Consider the following 19,218-nt stretch of genomic DNA (forward strand, 5'->3'; position numbering starts at 1 on the left):
TTGGTTCCCACAAGAAAACTTTTTGTTTTGACTGCAGTCAGTCGATCTACTTCCCCTTCCCTTCCCCCTTTCAGAGTTCGTGGCAACTATGAGGCAGCAAAAGATGGCTTCAGCCAGGCTCGCTTCAGAGTTGACACGCAGCTTCCGAGATCTGCAAGTGGGCATCACACACCATCTAGAGCAGTAGCTCTCAACCTTCCTAATGCTACGACCCTTTAATATAGTTCCTCATGTTGTGGTGACCTCCAACAATAAAATTATTCCTAAAACCATTGAAAATATGTGTTTTCTGATGGTCTTAGGCGACCCCTGTGAAAGGGTCGTTTGACCCCCAAAGGGGTCCCGACCCACAGGTTGAGAACCATTGATCTAGAGGCTACCATGTGAGGACAAGTCATGCATTGCAAAGTCTGCTTGCAGCTGGGAGACACTTCTAATTAATCTACCGGATCCGCTGCATGGATTGCCCGTGACATGTAGGAGAGACAGGGAGGAAGCTAACCACCAAAATTGCAAGTACACCAAGGAAGCAGTCAGATGAGGAGACCTGAACTCAATGGTAGCCTCACTTTGCAATGAATGAGAACATGCATTCAATTCCGCAGCAACTAAGATTGTTGGTGGAGTAAGTACAAAAATAGCCAGGGAAATGATTGAAGCCTGGGAAATGGGCGCTTTGTCAGTCAACAGGAGTGCTGATTTACCACCAATTTATCAGGTACTTAGGAACTAAGGAATCAGCAGCCAACGACTTAATAGTTGGCCATCAACACCCGAATCAACCAATGAAAAGCCACATGCAACCAGGCACCACATAAATACTATGAATGGGAGAGGCCAGAGCAGAGATTCTGGTAGAGAGACGTTCCCTGAGGATGAGTTAACCCTCGGAAGGAAACTCGGAAACTCTGATCCCGGTGATCGACCCAGATTGGATCCTGCAATCTGAAATCTTTTAGGGATGGGAAATACGACCATAAGTAGAATACTGTGGAAGTGTCCAGGGTCAGCTCAAGTCCATGAAAATTTACTCATTTCTCACTTTTACTCTTTCTAATATACCCCATAAATGGTTGAAACATCGTTTTCTTAAGGAGAAACTGCTGATGGTTACAGCAGAAATACAAAAACTGAATTGCTAAACACACAGACACAAAACACACAGTTATGTTTCATATTTTTTTAATTTAAGAAAAAGTTTCACGTTTCAAGAGAAAAAAGCAAGGAGGCCAATTTCTCTCTATGCTTCCTAATTTACAGGAAGACCATGGAAATTTCAAGGCTGAGGTCAGAAAAAGAGGAGCTCTCCAGCTGAAGAACAAGGAGCTTACGATGAACAATGTCCAACTCATTGCAGAAAAGGAGGAGCTCTGCAAAGGTTTGGAAGAGAAACTGAGCAAGGGAGCAATTTAAAATGAAGATTAACAACAGCAGAGATGCAAGCCCATCCTCCCTTGCCCAGAATATCTTCTCCTCCACCATTGGCCCTTTGCCTTGCTTTTTGGGTGAACTGGGAGGGTGGGGGGTGGAGAGGATGAAGGGCAGCAGGAAGTCTCCCTTCTAGAGGAAGCCCAGAGATGTCCTCACCCACCCCAAAACCTATCTCCCTCCCTTTCCCGTATATCTCTCTTCCCCTCCTCCTGCCCCTTCTCTCCCACTCCGTCCCCGTCCCCCTCCTCCCCCCCTTTGCCCTCCTCCCTTCCCCCTCCCCACCTCTTCGTCATCATCCTCTGCCTCAGCAACATCCAGCCCTCCCTGAAAAGAGCAGGAGAAGTGCAGAATAACATCGTCTCCTTGCTCAACTTCTACACAAAAGAGAGGTCAACAACGTCGTTGTATTGTTGTATTGTTGCATTGTTGCATTGTTGTTTATATGTTTGTTTCTATTTCTTTTTAATCAATAAAAAATTTTAAAAATTAAAAAAAAAGTAAAAACTGGAAAAGTCTGGCTCTAAGAGGATCATGATCATCTGAAGCGTAAAAAAACTCACACAGCCTGTAATTCCCTGAGTAATGGCCGAATCAGATACCTCTAGATGGCAGGACCCAACTTTCCTTCCCAATATAAATGGATCTTCTGTGCAGCACAAGATTCCAAGAGTCTTTCAAAGGAAGGTCAAACTGGCCTTGAACTGAGCCGCTCCCTGCTCACCCACCCCAAAACCTATCTTCCGATTTTCCGAATGAAAATGTTCATGCTAGGACTTTCCCTTCTAGGTGCCAATCATTATTATAATATGACAGGCAGCTTTCTCAGCACATGTCATAAGACGTTGGCTGGGCTGTCCTGGCTCATTCTCAACTGCTACACTGAAGAAATGGCTGGAAACTTTTTTGATAAACTCAACAAAAAAGTCCAGCGGAGAAACAGAGGTAGGAGGCAATTAAAAAGACAGAGTTATTATCTACTTAAGTTTAGCAGCAAGTGTGAAGAGATTAGATGCCAGAAATATCAGCTGGCACCTAAGATTTGAGAATAAAGAGCCCAGATGGTGTAAGAATGATTGTCAATAAGTTTGTGTTTTTAAAGAAGTCTATTTTTTTTCTAGTGGTACCAGAAGAACAGCTGGACTTTGGCCTCTGGAGACACACGGAGGTATGTACTATATAGTTACAGCCAATATCTAGGACCCAAACCATGAAAGTAAACATGGCTCTTTCAGATGAGGGGGCCTGGATTAACTGGGTTTGAGGGTTTTCCCTGTGCTCAGGCCCAACTTCCTTACGATCTCCATGGCTTTTCAGCAGAAGACTTCATGGGCCGGCCAGTTGCTCCCAATATATGAAGGTCCTCTCCCTCAGCGGTCCATCACCCCCCCCATACCCCTCATGTAAGCAGTCTAAATCTTCTGGGGAATGTTTTGAGTGTCCATTACTAAGTATGACAAATTTTCATATGATCATTTTATTAAGTGAAGGAATCAGGCTGAGAGATCAATTCTCTCCCATAACAAATAACCTTTTCTTTTAAGCAGGAGAGGCTAGCTGCAGGGAGCTGGAGGAGAGGCAGAGGAGGTGAGAAAGGGCCAGGTATTTTGAGGGAGTTTTCATTTTAAACAAGTTGGATGGTTGGAGTGAAAACCTGAGGAGGCTAATTTCGCTCTTGTCTTCCTCTTTTACAGAATAAATATTTTGGAACAACAGCTGCAGTTCGAGAGAGAGGAGTACAAGAGCCTCCTCTGCAGAGTTCTGCAGCACGCTGGGGAGAAACGGGAGCTCCTCACGGAGATTAAAACTCTCCAAGAACAGCTGGAGAGGTGAGAAATATTTAGAAGGGAATCCTTCCTTCCTTGCTTCCATGAATCAATGCGTTGGAGGAAGAGGTAGAACGAGAAAGAAAGGAATATAAAAGCTTCCTCTGTAGAGTTCTGCAACAAGCTGGCAAGAAACAGGAGCTCCTCACGGAAAACAAAAGACTGAAGGAACAACTGGACAGCTGAGAAATATTTAGTATCACCTATCATGAGAGGGCTAATTTCTGTCTGCTCATAATTTACAGAAATGCAATGTTATTTGAGGAGATGGTGCAGGAAAGAGGGCAGCTAAAAGAAGAACTAAAGGCCTTAAAATCAAAAACTTGAAGTTGAGCGAGGAGAAGGCGACCCAAATTTACACCATGGTATATTAAAGTCACTAACAGAGAAGCTCCTTTACAAAAAATGCTCATGTTATTATTGTATCATCATGAATAGAAAGAACAAAATCCTCTTTTTTGTCCCAATTTAATCTTCAAATAACTTTTTCTTTTAACCAGGAGAGGCTACACCTGAGAATTCGTTTCCTGTCGTAATAAGATGTGAGGGTGAGGATAGTGGAGGGTGGGTGAGCTGATTTAAATAGAAGGGAATATGCTGATCTATGCTGGTGCATCTATGCTCCCCTCCTTTCCCTCCTCACCAAGGAGAAATGATTCTCTGTCTCAGCCACATCCAGCCATCCCTGAAAAGGGACAACAGAAGAACATGGTCTCCTCGCTCAACTTCCATAGGTTGTTATTGCTTTATCTTGCTATTTCTCAGTTATTAATACAGTTATTATCATTAACACAGTTATTATTGTTATTATCATCATTATTGTCATCGTTATTTCATTAGTCCTGGAACTGACCAGACTTGAATGACCGGAGTGTCCAACAGTGGCTCATGTCTGCACTCTTGTCTTATCACTTCACAAGTGTGCAGCAGGGGAGCCCAAACACTGGGAGCTCCAGAACAAATCTTCCCAGCTTCATAAAACCGAGGCAGAACTCTGCAGGGAGCTGGAGGAGAGCCACAGGAGGTGAGAAAGTGCCAGGAATTTTTTAGGGAGTTTTAAGCAGGTTGGATGGTTGGAGTGAAAACCTGAGGGGGCTAATTTCGCTCTTATCTTCGTCTCTTACTGAATAACAGCTTGAATTGGAGAGACAGGAGTACAAGAGCCTCCTCTGCAGAGTTCTGCAACTAGCTGGGGAGAAACAGGAGCTCCTCGTGGAGAACAAAACTCTCAAGGGACAACTGGAGAGATGAGAAATTTTTAGAAGGGAATCCTGACATTCTTTCAAATTCATCCCTCCCTCCCTCCCTCCCTCATCTATCATGAGAGGGCTAATTTCCGCTTTTCTTAATTTACAGGAATTCAAAAATGTTGAATGAAATGGCGGAGGAGCGAGTTCAGTTAAAAAAGGAAAATAAAGACCTTAAAATCAAGAACTGGAAGTTGAGCGAGGAGAAGGCGACCATCCTGCGGAATTTCAGGGAGAGGCTGAGGAGGTGAGAAACACGTAGACAGCAGCCCTGACTGAGGGAGGGAGAGGACCAGGATTCCTTGAAGCCGCTTAGAACTGACTTTCTAAACAAATGAGATCTCCTCCAGCCAATCCTGATCCAGGAGGAGGACTTGAGGAACTTGGAAAAGCTCCCGAGGAATCCCAAAATGGATTGAAACATCTATTGTACTACAAATATCCCTAATTTTGTAAAATAAAGTTCCAAAAGAAGGAGAAAACTTACGAATGTCTGGCTCCTGACACCTTTTAGTCCTACATGTATAAAGCTAGGTCTACTTTGAGGAGCTCCTGAAGGAAAATTTCCAGCTTGTGGAAAACAACGCAGGACTCTGGAGGGAACTGGAGGAGAAACAGAGGAGGTGAGAAATTTTCTGACAGCATCCTTGACTTTCATTGTTGGTCCAAATTTATCTCTAACCTTGTGATTTTTCTAGAGAGAAAGAACTGAGGAAGAACCTCTGCAGGTGAGTGATGTACAGAGACCAGCTGGTACCACTTAATAGTACAGAGTCCAAAAGAAACACAAGGGCAGACATTAGAACAATGGAAGACAAGAGAGAAAGTCTTGAAGACGTGAAACCTTTGATGCTGCCATATAAACCGGAGAAGGAATGGCTGAAAGCTTCTGGGGAGAATCTCAAAGCCAAGAAAGCCCCACAGAGGCTTCTCCTCAGCCATCCAGAGACTCCCTGGCAGGAAGACTCTTCTGGCATCCCTGGTCAACCTTCCAAAGGAAGGTCCTGGAGCCTCCAGAGGGGTTGGCTGGATGTATCCATAATTCTTCTCCAAGAAAAAGGAGCAAAAACACCTCATTGAAATGTGCAGAAATGGAGGGAAGTATCTGTTCAAGCCATTCCAGATTGACAGACGTCTATGGTGGAGATCCACACTCCATGCCTTGAGGTGATCTTCCTTCCGAGGGGATCCTTTGATGGAAAGTGAGGGATCTCCTCTTCCTTTTTCCTCCCATCGAGCACGGAAATGGCTTCTCCTCTTGCCTTTTTGGCTGCTGTTCCTCAGGCCTTTGAGGTCCCAATGGAGCTGGATAGGACTCTCCTTCCAGGTCACGTCAGACATCAGATTTGGCTCTGAATCATTCTCATCAACTCCCTGATAAAAATAAAGAAAAGCCCATTAAAATGCAAGAATGAGAGATCCGTCTATGTAAATGGTGTGTTTGTAGCATTGGGTTCCTGCATGGGGGATAGGGTTGGACTAGATGACCATGAAGGTGCCTTTCAAAGCTTACATTCTATGATTCTCTGAATGCCTGCAATACAGGTAGTCCTTGACTTATGACCATTCATTTAGCAAGGTTGAAAGTTATGACAAAGCTGAGAAACGCAACTTAGAAGGCAGATCCTCACAGTGTCCCTGTTTAGGCCTGGAGACTGAACCACAGGAAGAACAGCTGCAGGTTTTGGGTCTGGCTAGTCTGAAGAAAAGAAGAATTAGGGGTGATGTGATAGCAGTATTTCAATATCTGGGAGGCTGCCACAAAGAAGACGGGGTCAAATTATTCTCCAGAGCTCCAGAGGGCAGGACAAGAAACAACGGATGGAAACTGAACAAAGAGAGAAGCAGCCTGGAATTAAGGAGAAACTTCCTAACAGGGAGGACAATTGACCCGTGGAACTGCCTGCCTCCAGAAGTTGTGGCTGCTTCATCCCTGGAGGTTTTTCAGAAGAAACTAGACAGTCACTTGTCTGAGATCATTTACGTTCTCCTGCTTGAGCAGAGGGCTGGACTAGAAGACCTCCAAGGTCCCTTCCAGCTCTATTCTATTCTATTCTATTCTATTCTATTCTATTCTATTCTATTCTATTCTATTCTATTCTATTCTGGAGGTGGAGGCCTCAGACACAGCCGGTCCCCCATTTTCTGGGCTGCTCTCTCATCAGCCCCCAGGAAGATCAAGACCGTTAAGACAGGACGACCCCTGAGAATTGTATGAGTTGGTACATTCCAACGGCTCTCTGACTACCCAGAATCCCCCTGTCCAAGTGGTTCAGACTGAAGCAGCAGCAAAAACCCTCAGCTAATAAAAAAGTAAACACCGTTGCCATGACTACATCTCCAGGCATCCACCTTGAGATTTTCAAAGAGAATAGAATAGAATAGAATAGAATAGAATAGAATAGAATAGAATAGAATAGAATAGAATAGAATAGAATAGAATAACAGAGTTGGAAGGAATAGAATGGAATAGAATAGAATAGAATAGAATAGAATAGAATAGAATAGAATAGAATAGAAAATGCAGAATAGAATAGAATAGAATAGAATAGAAAATGCAGAATAGAATAGAATAGAATAGAATAGAATAGAAAGAATAGAATAGAATAGAATAGAATAGAATAGAATAGAATAGAATAGAATAGAATAGAATAGGAATAATAGAAAAGTAAATACAGAATAGGATAGGACAGGATAACTTTATTGTCACTTTAAATGTACACTAATCAGCATACATTAAAATGGAATTTCGTTGCATAGAGCTCTCAAAGGGCTGCCACCTCCAATATACACTACATAATCATGACGAAATAAATAAATAAATAAATAAATATTATGCATATATCCACATACACACCTATATTATCTGACACAGAGAAACATCACAGTCTCGTTCGGATGTGTACATGTACCTGGTGAGAAAAAGGCATCCTGAGTTTGCCAGGCGGAGGGCATCGGGAGTAAAGCCCCTACAGAATCGGGGAGTCCTGCTGGAAATCCTTGGAAACCCCCTCCCAGAGGGGAGCCAGAGTGGGTGGGTGGGGTCTCCAAGAATGCTTCGATATCGATATCTAATTTATATTGTAAGCCTCCCTGAGTCTCCGGAGAAGGGCAGCACATAAATCGAACAAATAAATATACAACCTCTTTGGCCACTTTGGTCATTAAGTGAGTCCGGCTTCTCCCGTTGACTTGGATTGTCAGAGGCTGGCTGGGAAAGCTGGCTGGGAAACCTCTGGACCAAAAAGACTTTGGAATCCGATCTTTCCCTAAATGATGGACCGGACCGGATCTCTCCTTCCCAGCTGCCCCGCCTGCCTCCAATGTCCCACCTCACCAAATAAATCTCCAAGGAAATTAAGTGAAGCGAGTCCGTTTTATGAGAGGAGTGGGCTAGAGGATCCAGGAGGGAAAGGGGGGAAGGAGGGGAGAGGGTGGACTGAGAGGGAGATGAGTGATCCACTTGATCCCTTTAACCTTGGAGAGAGAGATTGAAAGGTCCTCTCTTGGGTCATAATATTACAATATTAGCACTTAGCGGAACATTCTGTGGGCTCCGTTCTCCTGGGAGCCTTGGGGGGCCTCCCCTCCATCTTTCACCCCCCCCATTTCCTCTTTTCCTTCCAGACCTCTCGGGGTCTCTCTGTTAGCGCGTGTGAGGCTCCCTATGGAAAGGTCCACCGTTGCTGGAGGGGGCAGCCTGGCATCTGCCCACAGCTGGATCAGAGATGATGACATCACAGCACGTGTCATAAGACCTTGGCCGGCTGTCCTGCCTCATTCTCAACTGCTACCACTGCAGGGATGGCTGGAAATTTTTTTTATAAATTGAACAAAAGAGTCCAGTGGAGAAATAAAGGTAGGATACAACCAGTGGTGGGATTCAGAAAATTTAACAAATGGTTCTGTGCCCTAATGACCATTTTAAGTATAAAAAACGTTTCTTAAGTCTTATTTTGGGGGAATGTCTTACTTTAGAGCAGGTGGGGGGTGGGGCCTGTGGAGAATGAGAAGGAAGGAAGGAAGGAAGGAAGGAGGGAGGGAGGGAGGGAGGGAGGGAGGGAGGAAGGAAGGAAGGAAGGAAGGAAGGAAGGAAAGAAAGAAAGAAAGAAAGAAAGAAAGAAAGAAAGAAAGAAAGAAAGAAAGAAAGAGGGAGGGAGGGAGATTCCGACAGAATCGGGGTTGAAATCAGAAGGGGCTGACCAGGGGTGGGTTCTAAAATTTTTTACTACCGGTTCCCTGGGCGTGGCTTATTTTGTGGGTGTGGCTTTTATTTGCTCCTTGTACTCCTTGGCTTTGCATTTTTAACAGGTAATAAATTAAATTTCTGATGATGCAAAAGTAGCTCATAACTCTCCTTTCTAGACAGCTCTTCTCATGTCTAAAAGCAAGAGACTCTTCTCCATCTTTTCTCTGGAGGACCATTTAATCCAGAGCCTTTTAATTCCAGAAGTCCAAGTTTAAAGAATGGACTTCTGGAATTAAAGCTCCATTTTTTAGCTAAAACTTAATTCACACTTGTTAGTTTTGCTTGAGCAGTGTGAACAATTGACAGTGGGATCCTCCAAAGCAGGGGTGGGTTCTAAATTTTTTACTACCGGTTCTGTGGGCGTGGCTTATTTTGTGGGCATGGTCATGTGACTGGGTGGGCGTGGCTTGTGGTCATGTGACCAGGTGGCCATGGCTCTGTGTATAGGGACTTCTCAGAGGGCTGAAAAAAGTCATTTCTGACAGGTCCTCACACTTTTGACTGGTCCTCACATTTATGCCCGTGCAGCATTCTTAACAACCATGTCACTCATTTCACAACTGCTTCTCTTCACCATGGTGACAAGATAGGGCAAAAAACGTAAAATGTGAAGACAGTCGTAAGTTTGAGGACTGGTCAAAAGTGCGAGGACCAGTCAAAAATAACTTTTTCAGCCCTCTGAGTAGTCCATATGCACAAAAGGACTACCCAGAGGGCTAAAAAAAGTGATGTCTGATAGGTCCTTGCACCTTTGACCGGTCTTCGCACATGACCGGTCATCATTTATGCCTTGCAGCATTCTTAACAACCGTGTCACTCATTTCACAACTGCTTCTCTTTACCATGGTGACAAGATAGGGCAAAAACGTAAAATGTGAGGACAGTTGTAAGTTTGATGACTGGTCAAAAGTGCAAGGACCAGTCAAAAATAACTTTTTCAGCCCTCTGTACAAAAGAATACAGCAATAGAGAGGGATGAAAGAAAGAGAAGAGAGATGGAAGAAGGAAGGAGAGAGAGGGAAGGAAGAGAAGGGAGGAAGGAAGGGAAGGGAAATTAGAGTAGGAGTGAGGGTAAGAGAGGGAGGAAGAGAGGAGGAGAAGGAGAAAGGAAGAGGAAGTAGGGAGGAGAAGAAGGGGGGAAGAGAAAGTAAGAAGGAAAGAAAAGAGAGAGGTGGTAGGTTTGAGGAGAAAGATTGCTGTACAATAAAAAAGATGAAATGGAAGAAAGGCAACCCCAAACAAATATAAAGATATTAAGATAAAGAATGAATTGTTAAACTTTAAAGAATAAAAGAGAACAAATATGAATAAATAGCAATAATTAGAAAGACACATACAAACATACAATGTATTTTCTTTCAACAGAGTATAAAAATATATCTATATTTCCTTTTTGCCATATTTATTCCTTATCTATATTTTATTTTTATTTTATTTTTTTTAAATTTTTTATTATATTTTTATTGTTAAAGAATAACAAAAAGGGGGGAAAAAATCAATACAAAAAATCAATAGTAAAGAAAGAAAAATTTTTTTTTCCCCCAACGTGCTATACAAATGGAAAGGAAATTTTAGGAACTTGAAATCTTCAATTCTTCCAGAAATCTCTTTGATAAGGTACTGGTGCCGATTCATCCAATCTCCCAAGTGCAAAGTCCCCAAATGGTTGCCAAGAGTTCCAAAAAACATTTTCTTTATATATACCACTTCTAATTTTAATATCACAAGTCAATTTATCATTTAATGCAAATTTCCATGTTTCATTGTACCATTCTTCTAATTTTAAGTCAACATTTAATTTCCAATATCTAGCAATTATAATTCTCCCCATTATAACCAAAATCCTCACCAATTCTCTTTCTCCAGTTGTTAATGTTGTTTCATTCAATATTAATAATAATATGGTTTCCAATTTCAATTTGACCCTCTTCTTAATTATTTCAAATATTTCATTTTCTATCCTAGACCAAAAAAGTTCAACCCCATTACATTTACACCACATATGAGCATATGTCCCGAGTTCCACTTTACATCTCCAACACATTTTATCCACTTTATTATCCATTTGAAAAAGTCTTATTGGGGTCAAATACCACTTCCAAATAACTTTATAATTATGTTCTTTAATCCTTATTGATAATGTCCTCATTATTCTGCTAACCCAATTCATATTCCAATTTTGATCAGAAATTTCAATACCCAGTTCTTTTACCCAATTCTCTTTCATTATCCTTTGTGAATTATTATCAAAGTTAATAATTTTATAAATTTTACTAACTAATCCCTTTGGCCCAATTTCATCTTTTATTATTCGAGATGTCAAATTTTCAAATTCCGTTTCCTTTCTACTCTCATCGTTCCTTTCTTTGCATTTCCTATTCCATTTATTCATTTGAATTCTTTCAAACCAATTAATGTTTAATTTTCCATAAATTTCCTCTTTCCTCATTTCATTTTCTATAAATTTCAACCATTCACTAATTGTTTCCACTTTCTCTTCTATTATAATCGTCTCTCTGTTACTATTTAATTTCATTGGGCAATTCTCTTTCAGTTTACCTAAATACAATGCGTCTGGTATTAATTTTTTTGCTACTCTGTCCCAATTTTTAGTCAAACTATTTAACCAATAATTGCAAATTTTAACCTTACCTTTAAAATTTTCCAAAAACCATTTGTAACCAAACTTCTTTATTTCCTTCATTTCCAAATTACCCTAAAGTTTAACATCTCCTTGTAAAATTTTTACTACTGTTTTTATATTAAATGCTCTATAATAGTTTAATAATTTTGGAATTCCTAAACCACCTTGTTTTTGGTTCTGATACCACATTTTCTTAATCAGTCTTGGTTTTTTATCCCCATTACAAAATTTATCTAATTTTTTTTTATATGCTTCAATGTCCTTCTCGGTTAAAAAAATTGGAAGCATCTCGAATAAAAATTTAAATTTAGGAAGTAACATCATTTTACATAAAGCTACTCTACCAAACCAAGATAACTTGAGTTTTTTATATTTCCCAATTTTCTCTTCAATTTCTTTTGTTACTATGTCATAATTTAGTTTCTTTAAATTTTTAATTTTAAGTGAAAGTATAATACCTAAATATCTTAAATTATCCTTTATCCTAATTCCAAATTGATTTTGTAATTTTTCTAATTTATTTTCCCTATCAATTTCCATTAATAATTCTGATTTTGCCCAATTTACTTTCAAACCAGTCATATCTTCAAATTCATCCAAATGTATTTGAACTCTTTTTATATCATTTGTAATATTATTTAAAATGACAAGAGTGTCATCTGCATATAAATTAACTTTGACGCCTTTATAACCTATTAATTCTGAATCCTCTTCAATCAAAGTTGTTAAAATTTCCATTGCTAATAAAAATAGGGTCGGAGACAGAGGACAACCCTGTCTTGTCCCTGCTTCCAAATTTATATCTTGTGTAAATATACCATTTACCTTCACTCTTGCTGTACCCCTCTGGTACAATTTGGAAATAATATGAATAAATTTATTACCAAATCCTAATGCAGAAATCATTTCTTTTATAGTATCCCATTGTATAGAATCAAAAGATTTAAAAATATCCAAGGCAAGAATACCTATCTTATCACCATTATTCTCAGCAATATCAATAACATTTAATACTCTTCTAACTAAATCGCACATATAACGCCCTTTAACAAAACCTACTTGATTATGGTTTACATATTTATCTATAAAATTATTCAATCTATTTGCTACAATTGCAGTAAATATCTTAGCATCTTGGTTAATCAAGGAAATGGGCCAATAGGATTCAATTTTTTCTAAATCTTTACCTGGTTTTGGGATTAAGGATATAATTGTTCTATTCCAGGACATGGGAGTATCATCTCCATGTAATATCTTATTATACAATTTCTGTAATTTTGGGATCAAAATTTCTTTAAACTTTATAAAATTCTGCTGGTAACCCATCCTCACCTGGAGATTTTCCAAGTTTTAGCTTCTGAATCACATCTTTAATTTCCTCAGAGGTAATATCCTTTTCCATTTTTTCTTTATATTTATTATCAATTTTCTTCTGACCATATTTTTCTAAGAAATTTTTTAATTTACAATTATCAATTTCTTTTTTAAGATATAATTCTTGAAAAAACTTTTTAACAATTTCACATTTCTCTAATTTTTTATAACATCTCTTACCTTTTTCATCTATTAGGACACCTATTTCTCTTTTTTCTTTTTTATCTTTCGCCATTCTTGCTAATAATTTTGAATTTTTATTACCATATTCAAAAAATTCTCTTTTTAAATAGCTTAATTTTTTTTTAACTATTTCTGTATCTTCCGCTATTTGTTTATTTTTCAATTTCTTAAGGTCCTCCCATAATTTCCTATCCTTAGTCTCTAGAAATCTATTTTCCAGTTCTTTTATCAATTTCTTCTTTTCTTCTATTTTTACTTTATAATTCTTATACTTCCTACCTGATAATTTAATACTTTCTCCTCTAAAAATTGCTTTCATTGTGTCCCAAACTGTTCCATAATTAACTTCCCCATTATCATTCCAATCCCAATTTTCTTCCCATTTCTTAAGAATACGATTCTTATCTTCCTCGTTTTTATATAATTTTTCATCATATCTCCAACAATTTTCTTTTTTCTCCAAAAACATATCTAATTCTAGTAACAATTCTGCGTGGTCAGAGTCTTTAAATATTCCAACATCCATATATCTATATTTCCTTTTTGCCATATTTATTCCTTATCTATATTTTAAAAGAACCAATATTATCCTTCATCCTCATCTCTAATCTTAATCAAATTCAATTTTTCCTTTCTATTCTATATTATACCCCTTCCCATTGGCATCTATTTTTATATCCATCCTCACATTGGTTAATTATGTAATATTACAGTTGTTTAATACAAATTCAACATTTTAATATAAATAAATTAGTTATATAACTATCTTTTTTGTATATTAATCAATATGAACATGAATGTTCCAATTATTTCCATGCAATCCAATTTCTTACAAATCAATTAATTATATTTATAATAATAAACCAAATAATTTCCTCCATATATTCCTCCAAACCGCAACTTAACCATTTCTGCTTTCAACACAATATACAATTAATAGTATCTCAATTATTACAATTCCCTAAATAGAGCTTTTTTTCTTTTGTGTTTTAAAATCTTGAACTCTCCTCTTTTGCCCTAAATTTCCTATTGTTTGCACCTACCTTTTTTGGTGAGAAAAAAGAAAAGAACTCTGCCTCTGCCTAATTTTCCAACGTTGCAGCAAACAGCAAAGCCAACAGCCTGCTTTACTTTCAGTTTCGTTTTCAGCTTGATTTGCACAAGGAGAAAAAAAAATCTGCTCCAGCAATTTAGCTCTTTGCAGCAAGCAACAGAGCCCTGCGCAAAACAGCTGAGAGCAAATCAGCTGAGAGTTGGGAGGCCGATCTAATCAATGGGCTAATTAGCCTATGCTGAAGCTGAAAGGAGTTGTTTTTTCTGGCTGTTTGCTTCCAAGGATAACTGCACAGGCGAAAGGTTGGCAGCCACCTACCTTGCCACTTAGCGCCCCCCCTCCGGCCCCCTTTTGCCTCTTACCACCCACTTAAGGCATCCCACCCCCCCCAGGGGGTGGTACCGCCCACTTTGGGAACCACTGGTCTACTCATTTGTTTTCTTTTAACACTGATCAGCTGTAGGGCGGCCCTTTGAAGCCCCACAGGGGGTGGGGGGACCCTCAGGAGGGGAAGGGCCAGGCGGGGCCAGGCGAGGGAGGCCAGGAGGCGGGGCCAGGTCGAGGCAATGTCAATAAGTTTGTGTTTTTAAAGCAGTCTATTTGTTTTCCAGTGGTTCCAGAGGAGCAGCCCGTCCTGTGGAAACGGGGACCGACGGAGGTATGCCATATTTATTTCTTTGTTTCTCAACATGTACCCAATGGGACCCAAACCCTGGAAGTCAAAATGGCTCTTTTGGGTGAGGGGGCCTGGATTAACCGGGCTTGAGGGTTTTCCCTGGGCTCAGGCCCAACGTCCTCATGGCCTCCATTGCTTTTCAGCAGACAAATTCACGGGCCGGCAACCTGCCCCCTATCAAGGAAGGTCCTCCCCCTCAGCGGTCCTTTACCACCCGCCCCCCTAAGGTAAGCAGTCTAAATCTTCTGGGACAGGGGTGGGTTCTAATTTTTTTTACTCCCGGTTCTGTGGGTGTGGCTTATTTTGGGGGCGTGGCTTGGTGGGGGGTTAATGTGACTGGGTGGGCGTGGCCATCTTTTTTTATTAAACTTTTAAAAGCACTTTTTTTACAACCTTAAGAGGTTGCAGAAAAAAAATGCTTTCAAAAGCCTCTGACAATCAGGCAACTCAGCTGGGATCGCCAGAGGCTTTTAAAGGCATTTTTTCCCCTACAACCTCTTCGGCCGAAGAGCTTGTAGGAAAAATGCTTTTCAAAGCCTCTGACGATATGTATATTTCACGGCTGTTATTTTAACTTTTCCAGACTTCTGCAACATCTGGGGGGCGACCGCTGAGGAATCCGAGGGAGAAGAGTGGCACGTAAGTCTACATTTTACCTAAAGAATATAAAATATAACATTTATTTTTTAAAGGAATCCTTTGTTGAAACACCTTTGGATTTTATGAGAGCATCTAGTCTTTTGGCCTTAGAGCCGATCTTGCCATGGAAATCTTTGCCCACTCTTCCTTCAAAAGGGCTCCAAAATTGGAACATTGGGCGCTATCTAACAAAATGAAATTCAAGGGTGAAAAAAGTGAGGTTCTACATTTAGCCAAGAAAAACAAAATGCACAGGGACAGTATATGGGGCACCTCGCTCAACAGGAGTAACTCTCAGAGGGATCTTGGAGTCCTAGTGGACAACCGTTTAAACAGGAGCCAGGCGTGTGCAGCAGCTGCCAAAAAAGCCAACCCAGTTCCAGGCTGCATCAACAGAGGGATAGAATCAAGACCACGTGAAGTGTTGATGCCACTTTTTAAGGCCTTGGTAAGGCCACACTTGGAATATTGCATCCAGTTTTGGTCGCCATGATGTAAAAATGATGTGGAGACTCTAGAAAGAGTGCAGAGAAGAGCAACGAAGATGATGAGGGGACTGGAGGCTAAAACATAATGGATTTTTCACATATTTAATGACTACTATTTAACATCAGCTTTTTCCCTTCAAAGATTTCAGTTTGTTTTTTGATTTGAATTGTACGTCTTATATGTTATGTTAAAGGAGGAAGTACTCTGAAGTGATTTATCTTGGTCTGATTTTTTATTTTACATTTCTAAAACCTGGCCTTTTAATAGGGGTGTGTAGACTTTCTTTGCTAAATACTGAAGTAAAAACTTAAGTAATCCAACTCTTATAAACAACTCTTATCAACACATTAAACCTTAATATTTAAGTCACTAATCAAATCCCTTAAGACTACCCTGGAGGTGCATCTAAAGTCCCTCAAACTGTACCCATTGGCCACTTTTACGGAGCCTTTCTAAAAGACCCAATAAATGGTGAAAGGATTGTTGGTAGAAATAGCAAGACTGAATTTATACACCGACACAAACATAAAGGTATTTTTAATATTTTTCAATGGAAGAAAATGTTTGATGAGTCAAGTAAAAAACTGAAGGGTCTAATTTCTCTCTGGTTTTCCTATTTACAGCAACAGAAAGCAGAAGTCGTTCTCCCTGACTGAGGAGCTCCTGCGTCAAAATGCCCAGCTTTCGGAGAAGAACGCAGAACTCTGCAGGGAGGTGGAGGAGAAACTGCGGAGGTGAGAAACCCTGACTTTCCCTTCCAGGATTTCCTCTTCAATTCTCCTTAGCTCCCTACCCTGGACACACATTACACAACGTTCTGCGTTCAATTACGCTGCCTGGATGGGTGGGAGACATCATGAATCTCTTGACAGGGACTTTTCCTGGCCAAATCCTCTGAATTTAGGAGGTCCCTGCTTTGATCTCCTCCTCTGCTGCTCACTGACCTCAGTTCTCGGCTCCCCCTCGGCTCTCCCCAGTTCAGTCTTCTCCCCCTTCTGTCCCCATTAGAAAGTTTGGAAATTGTTTTGAATTTTCTGGTATGAAAGCCAAAAAAGGGGGAAAAAAGGTTTTAAGATCTGAAGATCCTTTGTGGTACTTGTAGATTATGAAATGCTAAATACTGAAAGTAAACATTCATTCATTTGCACTTAAATAATGTTGTGAAGACTGAAGAAGCGAATCAAATCCCTTCAGAATATGGTGGCGATGTAGACAGGATCTACCGATTTGTCAGTTTTCCTGAGCATTTCTGAAGTGCCTAATAAATCATTGAAATCCTTCCTGCTTTGGTTCCTGTGAGAAGAACTTGGCACTGTAGCTGTGGTAACAGAAATGGCAAAACTCAAGTAATTAAAAGGTAAGGCTGGGTAAAACAAAGGAAGTGCCAGGCATTTTAGTTAGTTTTCATTTTAAAAGGGTTTGATGATTCAAGGGAAGACCTGAGGGGGCTCATTTCCCTCTTGTCTTCCTATTTTACAGAATCCAGATGTTGGAACTCCAAAACCTCCATCTCCACTGCAGGGTCCTGAAGGAAGCTGGGAAGAGCCAGGAGCTCCTCAGGGAGAACGAAGAGCTGCGGGAACAACTGGAGAGGTAAGAAATACCGTGTTTCCCCAAAAATACGACCTTCCCCGCAAGCAGTTGTTGTTGTGGCTAAGCTAGTAAGTAAGAATCTTTGGCTGCTTCTCCGCATTGACCTCTCCACGTCTCCTTCTTCCAGAGAGAAACAACGGAGGGAGCGTTTCCTGGGAGAGAGAGAACGGCGGGAATCCCAGTAAGACCTGAGAGGAGATCTCGCAGGATCAAAAGAGATCTGAGGCAGCGTCCAAGGAGCTCTAAGACCTTCAAGTAGCTCCTCCTCCTATTCCTCCTCCTCCCCTCCCCCTCTTCCTTTGCCTCCTCTCCCTCCTCCCCTGCCCTCTCCCTCCCTTCCTCCCCTTCCTTCCCCTCCTCCCCTCCTCCTTCCCTCCACCTCTTCCTCCCCTTCTCCCCTCCACCCTCTTCCTTTCCCTCCCTGTCCTCCTTCACCTCTTTCTTCCCCTCCCCCCTCCCCCTACTTCCCTTCTTCCTTCTCCTCCTCCTCCCCTCCTCCTCAGCAAAGGGGACCCATTCTCTGTCTCCACCACATCCTGGCAACACCAAAAAGCCTCTGAGAACCAGGCAAAAAGTGCACCCTATTTTTTCCATGACTTTTGGAGGTTCTGTACAGGATCATGGACCCAACTTCCAGAGGGTTTGTAGGCCCTAGGAGACCCTCCCTCATTTTTCTGCTGCTGGATAACTTGTAAGAAGGTGCAAAGAAGAAAGAACTGAAGGACTGAAGAGGAAATGCTTTTGTAAAGTCGATTTGATCCTTTGAAATTTATTTTGTAATGTAAATAGAGATCTGGATTTGGAATACCCCTCAAGATCTTTTTTTAATTCCTTCAATTCTGCTATTGGTTCCTGCTTTTTAATGTGCCTCAGTGTTGATTTTAATTCTAAGAGATTTGAGGGTTTTTTAGTTGTTAATTCTTGGGGACATAAACTGTCAGTATTTTAATTTTTCTTGTTCTCTTTAATGCTTTTGGCATGTGAGCATAATAAATGTTGAATTGAATTGAATTGAATTGAATGGCTCTTTGGACCTGATTCCTTCAGGATCCTTCATTAGTCCTGGAAAGTCTTGAATGACCAGACTGTCCAACAGTGGTTCCTGTCTGCACTCTCGTCTGACCACTTGACAAGTCTGCAGCAGAAGAAAGACCCCAAAGCAATGGGATTGTTGTCATGGAAGGACAGGCCTGTTTTGACCCTTCCCCCTCCCCACTCTTGATCCCCCTCCCCAGCCAGGACATCTACACCAGTGAAAAGCAGCTCTTGGATTCCATGGAGAAGATACGGTTGGATCTATCACTCCCCACTCCGTCTGCCAAAGAAAGAAACACACACAGGGACCTGTGGGGCTTTGTAGGGTCCCACTAATGTGGACGTCTGGATGGAGATGTCCATCCTGTCAGCTGCATCCAGAGGAGCCAAAGGGAGTGGTCCTTCCTCCCACAACCGTCCCTGGGAACAGGGGCTCCTCCAGTAGAGAGCACGTCCAGCAAGGCCTCTGAAGGGCCAAGTGGATTCTGAGAGTTGTCAGGGAGGTTGTGGCCAAGTGTGAGATTGTGCAGGAGCTGGGGATCCTTACCCACCAATTGAATGGCAAAAATACACCATAGTATATTAAAGTCACTAATAGAGAAACTCTTTTACACAAAATGCTCATGTTATTCTTATATCATCATGAATAGAAGCAAGAAAATCCTTTTTTTTCAATTTAATCCTCTTTGTCTCCACCAGCTGACTGAGTCTCAAGCCAACCCAGATCCAAAACCAGAGGCAAATGGTGGTTACTCATCACCTTGACATTGAATGAGTGTTG

At 40.9% G+C, this 19,218-nt stretch overlaps 1 protein-coding gene and 2 long non-coding RNA genes across 4 annotated transcripts; 2 read left to right on the forward strand and 1 right to left on the reverse strand.

The window, feature by feature from the left end:
- Window positions 1-1,062: 1,062 nt before the first annotated feature.
- Window positions 1,063-4,166, forward strand: LOC148112050 (uncharacterized). 2 transcript variants are annotated; one of them, XR_015729914.1, is made up of 5 exons: window positions 1,079-1,378; window positions 2,550-2,596; window positions 2,976-3,015; window positions 3,123-3,257; window positions 4,095-4,166. It is a non-coding gene; the product is annotated as an uncharacterized LOC148112050 (long non-coding RNA). The 2 variants fall into 2 exon arrangements; XR_015729913.1 differs by lacking the exon at window positions 4,095-4,166 and having other exon boundaries at window positions 1,063-1,378; window positions 3,123-3,985.
- A 1,455-nt stretch (window positions 4,167-5,621) lies between these two features.
- LOC132710327 (uncharacterized) lies at window positions 5,622-8,302 on the reverse strand. The gene is made up of 3 exons (XR_015729932.1): window positions 8,131-8,302; window positions 7,359-7,413; window positions 5,622-5,875 (listed from the first exon to the last, which is right to left on the reverse strand). It is a non-coding gene; the product is annotated as an uncharacterized LOC132710327 (long non-coding RNA).
- Window positions 8,303-8,465: 163 nt separating this feature from the next.
- LOC148112051 (uncharacterized) lies at window positions 8,466-18,351 on the forward strand. The gene is made up of 8 exons (XM_087879375.1): window positions 8,466-8,484; window positions 8,708-8,812; window positions 14,617-14,663; window positions 14,825-14,908; window positions 15,265-15,320; window positions 16,433-16,543; window positions 17,289-17,402; window positions 17,530-18,351. The coding sequence occupies exons 1-8, from the start codon at window positions 8,466-8,468 to the stop codon at window positions 17,585-17,587; spliced, it is 594 nt and encodes a 197-aa protein (XP_087735501.1). The 3' UTR covers window positions 17,588-18,351.
- The last annotated feature ends 867 nt before the right edge of the window (window positions 18,352-19,218 follow it).

Source organism: Pantherophis guttatus, chromosome 15 (assembly GCF_059756535.1).
Source record: "Pantherophis guttatus breed Tessera chromosome 15, ASM5975653v1, whole genome shotgun sequence".
Classification (NCBI taxonomy): domain Eukaryota; kingdom Metazoa; phylum Chordata; class Lepidosauria; order Squamata; family Colubridae; genus Pantherophis; species Pantherophis guttatus.